This window comes from Molossus molossus, unplaced genomic scaffold, assembly GCF_014108415.1.
Source record: "Molossus molossus isolate mMolMol1 unplaced genomic scaffold, mMolMol1.p scaffold_m16_p_12, whole genome shotgun sequence".
Lineage (NCBI taxonomy): Eukaryota > Metazoa > Chordata > Mammalia > Chiroptera > Molossidae > Molossus > Molossus molossus.
The window spans coordinates 89,391,032-89,404,368 of NW_023425347.1; the positions used below are offsets into that span (position 1 = coordinate 89,391,032).

At 39.9% G+C, this 13,337-nt stretch overlaps 1 protein-coding gene across 2 annotated transcripts in view; it reads right to left on the reverse strand.

Annotated features, from left to right (window-relative positions):
- KDM1A (lysine demethylase 1A) overlaps positions 1–12,461 on the reverse strand; it is a 62,164-nt gene extending 49,703 nt beyond the window's left edge. Inside the window, exons 1-2 of one of the 2 annotated variants that reach the window (XM_036256075.1) lie at positions 11,985–12,461; positions 3,135–3,300 (exon numbers count right to left, since the gene is read on the reverse strand). In XM_036256075.1, coding sequence (XP_036111968.1) covers positions 3,135–3,300; positions 11,985–12,332 — 514 coding nt within the window. In that variant the 5' untranslated portion in view covers positions 12,333–12,461. The remainder of the gene's footprint in view (positions 1–3,134; positions 3,301–11,984) is intronic. The other variant, XM_036256076.1, reaches the window with a different exon arrangement.
- Between the last annotated feature and the right edge of the window lie 876 nt (positions 12,462–13,337).

Sequence of the window (13,337 nt, forward strand, 5' to 3'; positions counted from 1 at the left end):
ACAACCAACCAAACAAACAAAAAAACAAAAACAAAACACTTTCATCTTGATAGAAAATTACTAGGAAATAACATAAAACCATCATTTGTTAAAACAAATATATCCATAGTATATAGTAATATAAAAATACATGGAAATGTTTAAGAAAACAAATTAGATAGAGTTTAAATATAAGCAGCAAAATGCATTATTCACCCATGTGACACCACAGGATTATATGCCACATTAAATGATCAAAAACGAAAAAAATCTAAAAACAATGTTTAAGCCAGAACAGAGAACTTCTTCCCAATTAAATTAATCAAAACAAACAAACAAAAAAACCCCCAAAATTAGTTTCTATAAAAATTCAACTTTGAAATTGAGAACATTTTCCCATTGACCCAAACTCACTAAACTCGACCAAAATAGCCTAAGTCATCTGTCCAATCCCAGTCTCTTTACTCCTTTGGCCCTCACTCAAAAAAATCTCAGTGTTCCCCCAAACAGATCCTCCCAATTTCTTAAGGTACATCAAATCCTTAGCCTGGTAGCCAAAGCTCCAACCTTCCTTTATGGCCTCCTCTCAGAATTCTCCTAGAGGAATCTTCTCCAGTCAAATCGTGTGACCCACTGACTTCAGAATACCTTGAGTGTTCATAATTAACAAAATATTTTATTCTTTTTAAGATTAACACTGAAGAAAGCAAAGCAAAATTTTCTAAACAAATTTAAAAGTTGGTAAGGATGAAATATATTCAAACCTTATTTACATGGCTTAAGAGAGTAACTTAATTTTTACTTATTACCTAAAATGAGATGAAGAAAAGATCTGGTAAAGAACCAGACCCGATAATATTTTATGATTCATCATCAGGGCTCAATCTATTTCTAAATTATGTAAGCTAGCAAACTGCATCACTACTTTTCTGGGTAAAGTACTTCCCTAATTCACCCTGAAACTTTTTTTTTTTTTTTTTTTTTAGGTACGTGCCCCTAGAGGGAACCGAACCCAGGACTCTCTGGTCCACAGGCCAACGCTCCTCCAACTGCTGAGCCAAACCGGCCAGGGATGAAACTTTTTATTTTTAATTTTAAGTTGTTTTAAAGGAAATATAACTTTATTTTCATAACCACATATATTGGCAAGTTTTGGCTGTTATCAACACATCTCTGAGCGCAGACGATATCCTAAACTTAATAAACAAACCTTTAATTTTTTCCCCCCAAATACTAAAATAACTAAACTAAACCACTGGGTTAAAATTAACTAAAACATAATAGCATAAAGACAGTTCCCCAAATCCTAAATCCCTGTGTTAAGATATTTACTTTTTGTGGGAACAGTGCCTGATATTTATGAAAGACTACCAACACACAAACAAATAGCTGCTGTTATGAAAAAGAAAACACCAACAAGACACTTGGTTTAAAATTTTCAGAAGACAAAGAAAGTATGTATCAACTTGGTACCTATGGTAAATTAGTTATTTACCGGAGACACTGACAATCACAAAAAAAGAAGGTGAAGCAGCATGTCAGATCATCTGCTGAATAATACTTGGAGACCTTGAACTAAGAGATCGGCAGCCTCTTGAGCTATATTATAGATAGCAAAAGGACTGCCTCCAAGTTTCTCACTAGCAACTCTACATTAAAGACAGAAAAAAAGGCAAGAATCAAATACAGAAGAAAAGAAATAAACAGTCAAGAAAAGAGTTGGAGGTAAGGACAGAAGAAGGGAATAGAGCTAAATATAAGTCTAGAAAGAGGAGGGGAATAAAAAAATCAACAAAAAAAGAGGTATTGAGGTACAGAGAACATTAGTCCCAATAAGGAGCTGTCTAAGAAGTCATTCTAAGAAAGTTTTAGGAAAATAATTCTAAGAAAATCTGATTCTTGAGATGAATTGAACCCAGAATCTAATAATATTTTTCTAAATGTTCTCAAGCCATATTCTATTATTATATTTTATTATAATTTCTGTAAATTGTAAATTTTCATTTTTGAGAGTTTTAGCCAGAATCTGTTTGGTATATTCTAAATCTAAGTTTAAATTAACACTTGACTTATAATCTTCTCAAATTACCATCAGTATGAGTCTGGTGATTTATATAACATCACTGAGGAAAACCTTAAACAAAAGATACAATTTCTCAAATGAAATATACCTTAATCTGGGTACCTATGAAAGTCATGCAAAATATATATAGCATAGGGGTGTGAAAGAAACATTTTGTTTTTAAAAGGTTCAGGACTAAAATAACTGGTGAGGTGAATGTGCCTGGAGTGACTGGAAATATCAAAAGTATTTTAAGGAAAAGAACATAATAAAAACTAAAAGTCAAGAAGAGTTAATGAAATGCCATTAAGGGCAGAAGATATGAAAAATTAATTAATATTCTACTTTTGTTTAGTCTCTCCAAAACAGACGTGTATCCCTGATTGGTCTGGGTGTCCTCAGTAGGACTCAAGCTAAGGGGATATCAGTGAGAATTCTTTAAAGATATTTGAAGTTCTGACTTCAATAATCTTTCCATGTCATAAGATTGTGTGAGCTTAAATCTCTTCATAGCCTTTTCTTATACCATTCCTTTAAATGGAAAGCTTAATAATTAAATAACAGGTACTTGGTAGGTCTTTTCTTTTTTACCTTAGAATATATTTTTTTAAATTTTCACCAGGAAAAGACCTTTCTCAAATCAATCCACACCATGAATGCTGTCTAACCATTTGGTGAATACATAATTTAGCCAGAATAATTTCTGAACCATTCGATGTCTAAATTCTGAATCAGAGTTATCACTGATAGGTTTGGCTCTTAGGATTGGCTTTCTGTATGTTTCCTCTATTTGTTTTTCTCCAACTTTCCATATGCTTTATACTGAATGCCACTACCCTTTCACCCCACTTCTTTACTTTCCTACTATATATATGTATGTTCAGACACACACAAAAATATCAGTATCACTATGTATGTATGCATGTATGTGTATATACACACATATATGCATATATACACACACTAAGACACACATGGCCAATATCTAGAGTATAAACCAAAGATAAAGATATAAATGACATTGCACATAGGAATAAATCCATTTATTCTTATTTCTAAGATAAAACAAAACTGGTTGGTTACTGCAACTCACCAGATGGCTCTTCGGGTTCACTTTCATTTTCTTCTTCAGGTGGGGCTTGAGGGGGTGGTGGGGGAAGCTTCTTTTCCTTCTCTGCTTTGGCATTTCTCTCTTCTTCTGAATAATACTCATCTTCTGAAAGGTTGGCCAAGCTTTCATCCATCTCTCTGTACTCTACCTATATGGAGATTATACCAGGGAAAGCTAAATACAGTGAACATCTAAAATCAGGGACTCAATTTGGAACCATCAGTAAATGTGAATTGCTTTTTAATTTTAAATTTTAAGGGAAATAAGCAAATAACAAGGAACAAGCTAGCTCATAATAGGTAGCTATTAAAAACAAAATCTCTCATGAAATAATCTGGTGTCAGGTTCACATTTAGCCCAATATATAACTTTTACATTATAGCACTGACATTCAGATCAATGACTCTGAGACTCTACAACTCCCAAATTAAAAAAAAAAAGAGAGAGAGTATGTGTGTGTATGTCATGTGAATGGCTAGGGGAGGTAAGAGTTTTACTGAAAACAGGAATTGGGTTAGAAAATGGAAACAAAAATTAAGGATGAACTGAAGAGTTCTGACCCATGCTCTAAAAATCTTACTTAACACAAATACCCATCAAATATTGAATATTGAGTACAAGGTGCAATGGAAAAAATTATTATGAATTACAATCTCCAGTGTTTAATAAACTGAAACTCCAGTGTTTAATAAACAAAAGATCCTAATCAGGTGACCATCTTATAGAGAGGCTTTACCATAAAACCTCTAGCCCTGTAAACTTCATCCTTATTAACTAAGATAAACGTAGAAACAGACCTCAGGACAAAAAATGCAACAAGGGAAAAATGTTTCAAAGAGGGGACTGGTCATAAAATGTAATGTATGCAGTTTCCTTTCTCCTTTTAGTCCTCAACAGTGCTTGACCCCTCCCCACCACAAAGATTCATCCCTTTAATCTCCTATCAATCCTATCCATTCAATCAATAATCACTTAATAAGTGAAGTAGTAACTACTAATAAGGAATACACTTAGAAATAGCTAGTTTAGAGAGTTCTTGGTTTTCAGGAAAAAAAGAGATTAGAAAAATACCTAGAGGTAGGAGCAAGGATATTTAAAGGTAATATAGTAAAACCTCGATATAACTTCGGGCAGGGGGGTGTCTGTTAAAGCCAAAAGTCCATTATATAATAAAATAGGTTTTCCAAATGGGTATGTTAAAAAATTGACAAGTTAGTTAGTTTACCTGTTTTTACTTATGTAGACATGTTTATGTAATTAAAATTAAATACGTATGAAAAGTTTAATTTCACAGGAAGTGTTCTACACGTATTACAGTAATTTTAAATTTATACTGAATAGGTCTATTAAATGGGTGCAGTCACCAGTCATGGAAAGTAATAAACAAATGCACACAGCTGGGGTGTGGCTTAGCACAGGTAGGGGCACTCCTTAAAACTGCTTCAGAAAGTCACACCAAGTGACAAGAGAACCAATTACCACAGGGACGCAATGTGATCATGTGCTTATCATTTGCTGAACATTGTTTACAAGCCTTGACTCTTGGATTTAAATATGTAGACTACAGTTATAGATATGTAATATTTACTTATGTTGGCAAAACACTACAATGTTTTTTCCCAACATATGGCCTATTGGCTAAAATTTATTAAAAATAACCTGTTAATTTAATTATAAGCAAATCTTCGTTTAAAGCATTTAAAAATGAACAGGGTGTTAATTTTCACGTGACATACAAACCAGAAATTTTGTCCATTAAAACCGAAGTCTGTTAAATTGAGGTCCGCAAAATTCAAAGGTTTACTATATACTTAAAAACAGTAACAAAACATTGTGTTCCACAGAACCCTAGGATTCTCTGGGATTTAATTATTATTATTTTTTTAATCCTCACCTGATGATACGCTTTTATTGATTTTAGAGAGGGGGAGAGAGAAACATCGATTGGTTGTGCGCCAACCAACTGAGCAAAGCAGCTGGGGCCAATTTATTAATTTTTAAAACAAATAAATGTACATTCACGTTATCCAAACCATAACCCTTTAGAGACCACCAACACATGGAACTTGTACTGCTTGGTAACAATACTGGAGAGACCTAAGAATGAAATTCTTGCCCTGCTGGTGTGGCTCAGTGGTTGAGCGTCGACCCATGTACCAGGAGGTCACCAGTTTGATTCCCGGTCATGGCACATGCCCAGGTTGTAGGCCTGATCCCCACTGGGGGTTATGCAGGAGTTGGCCAATTGATGTTCTCTCTCATGGATGTTTCGATCTCTCTATCTCTTCCTCTCTCTAAAATCAATAAAGAAAAAAAAAATGTTAACCCATAAAAAAAAAAAAAGAATGAAATTCTTCTTCCATCCCTTTTCAACTGAGTGTCCTGAGATGGCAAAGCAAGCTAAACAAACAAACAAAAACAACCTTTTGCACTACTTATCAATCAGTACTGAATCTTTACAATACTTCATAAACAGCCGGGCCGGTGTGGCTCAGTGGCTGACCATGCACAATGCTTCATAAACAAAATACAGAAATAAAATTGGATTCTGAGGATGAAACAAGACCGTAACTATTATGTTTAACCTCCATTCTCAAATTTGGCTCTATCAAAATAGCCTCATTTTCTCAAAGACAGCTAAAATAAATCTAAATTTCTTAATATAAAGCAGGCAAGTAGTATTTTATTTTGGGATTTTGCATAAACTTTTATTTGTAAAAATGGGTTTCTCCACTTAATAAGTTTAAAAATCATCTGAAAGAATCATATAAACTCTAAAAAATATAAATTATTTCCCAGAACAGGAATAGATACTTTAAACACAAAGGCCTGGGAATCTCTCATCCCTTTGTACGACTATGTACTTACAAGGACAAAAAGATGTCCCAATAGGAGGATATGTGTCAGTAGGTAATTATTCCTACAGGGACAAGTTACAAATTTACATATCTAGCTTCTTCCACACCCTTGCTACAATGATTCATGCACTTATCAATCATCTTAAATCTCCAGTATTTGTTCTAATCTTCCTTCCTTTTAATTCACCTAGGATACAACTGCCAGATTACATACGACTCTACAACCTGAACGCTACTGATCCCTCCAGTTTATCTTGCTCCTAGAAAAACCTCATTTCCAATTAAATTAATTTGCCCATTGTTCCCAACGTTTAATTGCCCACTTTCGACTCCCTGTTGCTTCTCAAACCACTTTGTATTATATTCCAAGCATTTTTCACTTCCTTTTCTCCACTGATAGTACTTTATTAATGGGCACCCACTTACTATATGCCAGACACGGCAATAAGCATTTTGTTTACATTGTATCTAAACCCAATAACCTTACAAGGTAGGGTTTATTTTCCTAGCAAAAATGAGTCTTAGAAAGAAAATTTAACTCCACTCTGGTGGGGTAGCTCAGTTGGTTAGAGCATCATCTTGATTAGGCCAAGATTGCAGGTTCACTCTAAGGTCAGGGCACATACAAGAAGCAACCAATTAATGCATAAACAAGTAGAACAACAAAATCTATGTCTCTCTCTCTCTCTCTCAAATCAATAAAAGAAAGAAAATTTAACTCCAACAAGCCCATCCTTTTCCAGAACACTTTTCTAAATTCTGCCCTTTTTTCAAGGCTCAACTGAAGGCCGCCATTGCTGAAGCTGTGTGGTGTTTCTAAAATCCCAACCCAATCTACCAATTTCAAACCTTAAATATTTTGCCATAATGTTAATACATACACACTCAGAGGTGAATTTATTTTGATACTAATGAAACAACTTCAGGCTCCCCACCCCCGAATGGATCCCTTCCAATATCCGAAACCTAATTTTGATTACATAAATATATAATTTTTAAAAAGAGGGTTCTCAAAACTGAAAAAGCTCTCAGGCCCAAAAATACAGATATATCCCTTGTATACATCTCAGAATTTCTGAAGCAAATGCTTGTCTACATTGGACTCAGCTTGCTTTTTACTCCTATGGATACTCTAACCCTCAAGATCTGTGTCCTCTGGTTCCCAAGACTGGCTCTGAATAAGTGTTTCCCCAGTTCCTTACTTCCTAGTTGTTCCCCCAAATAAACACATAAGGCACTTCTCAGAGTTTCAGAGCTAATCACAATGGAAAGAGAGGGTAACATGAAGATAAACACAGACGAATTACAAAGAAATTTTATAGCAAGCTCCAAATTGATTTCCAGATTCAAAACAATCACAATAAAAATCTCAGCTACCTTATTTGTAGAAGGTGATAAACTGATCCTAAAATTCATATGGAAGTGCAAGGGACACAGAAGAGACAAAACAATCTTTAAAAAGAACAAAGTTGAAGAACTCACACTTCCTGATTTCAAAACTTACTGCAAAGCTACTGTAATCAGGACAGTGTGGTAATGGCATAAGAACAAAAATATTTAATAGATCAGTGGGATAGAATTGAGAGTTCAGAAAAAAAAACCTTACATTTATGGTCAATCAATGCCCACTATTCAAAGGGGGAGAGACTAATCTTCAACAAATTGTGCTGGAAGTCCACATGCAAAAGAATGAAGTTGAACCCATACCTCATACCATATTCAAAATGTTCATAGAGTTAAATGCAAGAGCTAAAGCTATAAAACTCTTAGAAGACAACACAGAAGTAAATTATGATATTGGATTACACAATGATTGTTTAGATATAACACTAGAGGCAAAAGAGACGAGAGATAAATTGGACATCAAAATTAAAAACTTTTATAACCACGATAAAGAACTCTACTCAACAATAAAGACAACCCAATTTAAAAATGAACCAAGGGCCCTGGCCAGTCTGGCTCAGCAGCTGGAGTGTCAGCCTGCGGTCCTGAGAGAGCCGGGTTCAGTTCCCGCTAAGGGCACGTACCTCGGTTGCAGTTTATACCCGGCCCTGGTTGGGTCGTGTGGGTGGCAACCACTCGATGTGTCCCTTTCACGTCGATGTTTCTCTCTCTCTCTCTCTCCCACTCTATCTGAACAAAAAAAGGAAAAATGTCCTCGAGTGAGGATTAAAGAAAAAATAAATAAATAAAAAATAAAAATAAAAATGAACCAAGGGTCGCCCTGGCCGGTTTGGCTCAGCGGTTGGAGCGTCGGCCTGCGGTCCGGAGAGACCCGGGTTCGGTTCCCGCTAAGGGCATGTACCTCGGTTGTGGTTTGTCCCCGGGCCTGGTCGGTTGTGCGGGTGGCAGCCACTCGATGTGTTCCTTTCACGTCGATGTTTCTCTCTCTCTCTCTGTTCCTCTCTCTCCCTCCCACTCTACCTGAACAAAAAATGGAAAAAAAAAAAATGAACCAAGGGTCTGAATAGACATTGCACCAAAGAAGATATACAGATGGTCAGTAAGCACAAAAAAAGATGCTCAACATCATTAGTCATTAAGAGTAAAACTATATATCAAAATCACAATGAGATATCACTTCACATCCACAAGGATGACTGTAATAAAAAGACAGTGTCATGTGTCAACAAGGATATAGCGTAATTGGAATCCTCATACACTACTGGTAGAAATGTAAAATGGTGTGCCTGCTGTGGAGAACTGTTTGGCAAAAAGTTAAATGCAAGATACCATATGACCCAGCAGTTCCACTCTTAGATACATACTCAAGAGAACCAAAAACATGTTCACACACAAAAAATTGTACATGTAATATACACAATGGAGTACTATGCAGCTGTAAGAAAGAAAGATCTCTTATCCTTTGAGATGACGAGGGTCCTGGAAAGTATTATGGGAAGCAAAATAAGCCAATCAGAGAAAGATAAATATCACATGATCTCATTTATTTGTGGAATATAACGAACAGTACAAACTAAAGAACAAAATAGACCCAGAAACATAGAAGTAGGGTACAGACTGGCAAACTTCAGAAGAAGGAAACAAGGGCGAGGGAAGAGATAAACCACAGAACTTATATGCATATATGTGTGGACATAGACAACAATGTTGGGGGGGGCACGGGATAGGGAGGAGGGTGTCAATGGGGGAAAAAGGAGAAACATCTGTAATAAAAATAAATAAAAATTGCAACAAAAAATTGTACATAAGAGAATTACTCATAATAGCCAAAAAACGGAAACAACCCAAATGCCCATCAATTGATGAACAGATAAACAAAATGTGGTATATTCATACAATGGGATATTATTTGACCACAGAGTAGTCAAGTACTGAACAGAAGTACTACAACATAGATGAACTTTGAAAACATGCTAAAACCAGCCCTGGCCGGTTTGGCTCGGCGGTTAGAGCATTGGCCTGCAGTTCAGTGAGACCAAGGCACATACCTCGGTTGCAGTTTGTCCCCGGCCCTGGTTGGGTCATGTGGGTGGCAACCACTCAGTGTGTCCCTTTCACGTCGATGTTTCTTTCTCTCTTTCTCCTTCCCACTCTATCTGAACAAAAAATGGAAAAATGTCCTCGGGTGAGGATAAAAAAAAAAAAAAAAAGAAAACATGCTAAAACCAGACACAAAAGACCACATATTTTATGATTCCATTTATATGACACGTCCAGAATAGGCAAATCCAGAGAGACAGAAGTTAGATTAGCAGTTATCAGGGGCTGGGGAAGGGAGAAAGGAGGATTGACTGTTAATGGTACAGGTTTCTCTTGGAGGTGATGAAAATGTCCTAAAATTAACTGTGGTGTTGGCTGCAAAACGCTGAATATGATAAAAACCAGAGTTGTACTCTTAAAAAGGGTAAATTTTATATTAACTTTCTTTTTTTTAATCCTCACCTGAGGATATTTTTCCATTTATCTTCAGATATAGTGGGAGAGAGAGAGAAAGAGAGAAATATCGATGTGAGAGAGAGACATCGACTGGTTGCCTTCCACACAACCCCAACCAGGGCAGGGGTGGAACCGCAACAGAGGTACGTGCCCTTGACCAGAATCGAACCAGCAACTCTTTGGTCTGTGGGGCTGATTCTCTCTGGACCGCAGGTCGACGCTCTAACCGCTGAGCCACTGGCCAGAGTGGTATGTGAATTTTCTACACAAACAAAACAAGAAAAACCCCACATTTACAAAGTATATCATATGGGTTTCAGGCCACACTTTCCATCAAAATAGTAAAATTAAAACCCTATTGGGCTTCTGTTCTCTATTTCATTTCTGAGAGTTGGGAGTTTCTAATTTCTGAACTTTTCTAATTCATGCTTTGGTAAAAGGCCCCCAAAACTGTCTCTCCTTTTACTTAGCACAAGGTATTCTTGGAGAGAGATCTCTCAAGTGGACAGCTGAATCTGAGGGCTCTCAGTCGGGTAATGCTCATCCCAGGAAGCCCCTCATACTGAGGCTATCAGAAGGTAGCAGAGGAGGCACTGAACATTCCCCCATCACAGCCTTAAGAAAAAAACAACCTTCAGAACTGAGAGACAATAATATTAAGAGACACACAAACACAGAGACTCATGCACACGCAAAAATAAGTTCCTCATATACACTGACTTGGTACACTCACTTAAAAAGTATATACAGGTGGAAAACTTGTTATGCAGAGATTATATGAATTGTGTGATTTTATTTAATTTTATTTTTATTTATTTATTTATTTATTGGTACGTGCCCCTAGCGGGAACCGAACCAGGGACTCTCTGGCCAATGCTCCAACCGCTGAGCCAAACCGGCCAGGGCTGAATTGTGTGATTTTAAATAGTTACTTAAAAATTATATGTACATGTATCTCCAGTTTATTCAACTGGACCATGAAATCTTCAGTAAAGGCCCAAATCTAAAGAATGTACACTTTCAGTGAGTGGTGAACACAATACAGATGATGTATTATACAACTGTATATCTGAAACCTATACGATTTATTAACCAATGTCACCCCAATACATTCAATAAAAATGAAAAACAAATAAATATAGCCTATGCTCCAGTACTGCCCCCATGCCATACACACTGTAGGTGTCCCATGTGGTCCTTTGTTTCAGAGGCTGATGACACCTTATCATAATGTAAGTGAAGGGCTTACTCTCCAGTTCCACCACTGAGCTGTGTGACTTTGGGCAAGGTGCTTAAACTGTGTGCACAGTCTACTCATTCCCAAAATGCAGCTAGCAATACCTGCCCCTTGGTGCTCAGCAGAAATAAAACGCTGATGACGCTCTCAACACAGCTTCTGGCACCCAGAGACGTGAGAAAGCTACTGTCTGAATACACTGTTCAATGACAAAACTTTTACTTCCCATATATTTGTGGCTTGCCTAACGGATACTAGCCTTTTAATCAGCTTCGTCTGTAAAAATCTAACGTCAAAAGACCACTGAGAGGATACAAAGAAAAAGAGGAAAACTCCCAGCACACATCAAGAGCCCGACAAAAAACGTTCCTTTCTTTCCGGCCTCTGCGGCTCTACGGCCCGGCTCTTTCATCAGCATCCCCCCGCAGCCCCAGCGTCCTGCCAGCTCAAGTCCGTGAGCACTGCTCGGCCACCTCCAGGCACACCTGGGGACAACGAGTGCTGTCTGTCTCCAGCAACTCCGGCCACAGCTCCACGTCAGGGGCCGGTTTTCTTCCAACCAGGAAAATGAAAAGGGGTGCAAAATGTGGCGAGCGAATGAGCCCTCCCATCAAACCCCCTTTCGCGGGAGGGAGGGCCCGGTCCCAGCACAAAGACCGCATTCAACCCAGGCGAAGACCTTCCCCTCGCTCGTCCGGCTAATGGGGAGGTGAGGTGGACACGGACCGACGGGGGAGATCTGGGCCTAAGAGCTGGGGAGGGGGCCGAGGGGGGCTGGGCCACCCCGGGAAAGCTGGCACTGGGATCTGTGGTTTGAGGGAGGGGGTCGGGCCTCACCTTCGCCCGCTTGCGCCGGCTGGTCCGTCGCCCCTCCGGGGTCTCCGCGATGCCCGTTTCCATGGGGGTTGCAGATCCAGGCACGACTGTAGGCCCGGCTTGAGGCCCGGCGGACCCTGGCGGCTCGGCGAGACCCCCGGGGGGCGAGGCCCGCGGAGGCTCCTTCTTGCGGGGAGTGCGCTCCCCGGCCACCCCCGGCCCGGCATCCACAGGCCCCGACGGGCCCGCGGGCGGCGCGGCCACCTCTGAGCCATTCTCCGAGCCAGCCGCTGCCCCAGCGCCAGCCTCCGAGCCAGCTGCTGCCGCCGCGGCAGCTGCGGCCGCCGCCGCCTTCTTCCCGGACAGCATCTCGGGCCGCCTGGCTGCTGACGGCCGTGTGAGCCCCTCAGTCTGTGGGTCGGTGGGTCCGGGGCCACCTCGCCTCACCTCGCTCCTCTTCTCGCAGTCCGCGCGCGGCCAACCGCCGCCGCGTACGCACGCGCCGAGCGCGCTCCCGTCGCGTCAGGACAAAAAGGCTGGAGACGCCCACGGCCCCGCCCTCTCCCGCTGCCATAGACCGGCGTCCTCGCGGCTAGAGCGGCACCGCGGCAGAGGGCGCGATGCTTCCCTGCAGCGTCTCCTTGGCCTTGGGAGTTGGCCCCAGCCGGGTCCTAGGGCTTCTGGGCCAGACTGCACCTCCGCGGGCGACCATTTATTTCATCCAGGGACTTGCGCTTATAAATTCATTCATTCATTCATTCATTCACCTAGTCGACCGTCAAGTCAACCAATATTTATTAATGCTCACTAGGTGACAAGGGTTTAATTACGGAGTTCTTGCTTTCAAAGAGAGTACGGTCTCAGAAGGGGAAATACTGAAAAGTAATTGGTAGATAATATTATTTATTTGTAATTGTCCTTGATTGTACTGGGGAAATCTTGGAGAGCAAATGCGTTTCGTGGTAATAAAATGGACAATAATTACTTAATCCAGTTTTGAGTCCAACAGAATTGCTCTTTCATCCAAGGCTTTGTTCATGCCCTCTCCCCATTAGCACTCCCTCACTAGCACCTCCTTCCATTCCCTTTGCTCCCCCCCCCCATAACACCTGTTTCAACAACCGGGTAATTCTAATGCTGTTGATGGTAGTGGTGTTGTATTCTTTTTGTTGTTGTTGTTAATCTTCACCCTAGGATATTTTTGTATTTATCTTCAGATACAGTAGGAGGGAGAGAGAGGGGGAGAGAGAGAGAGAAACATCCATGTGAGAGCGACACATCGACTGGTTGCCTCCCCCACGACCCAACCAGGGCCCGAGACCAATGGAGGAACGTGCCCTTGGCCAGAATCAAACCCGAGACTCATTGGTCCGC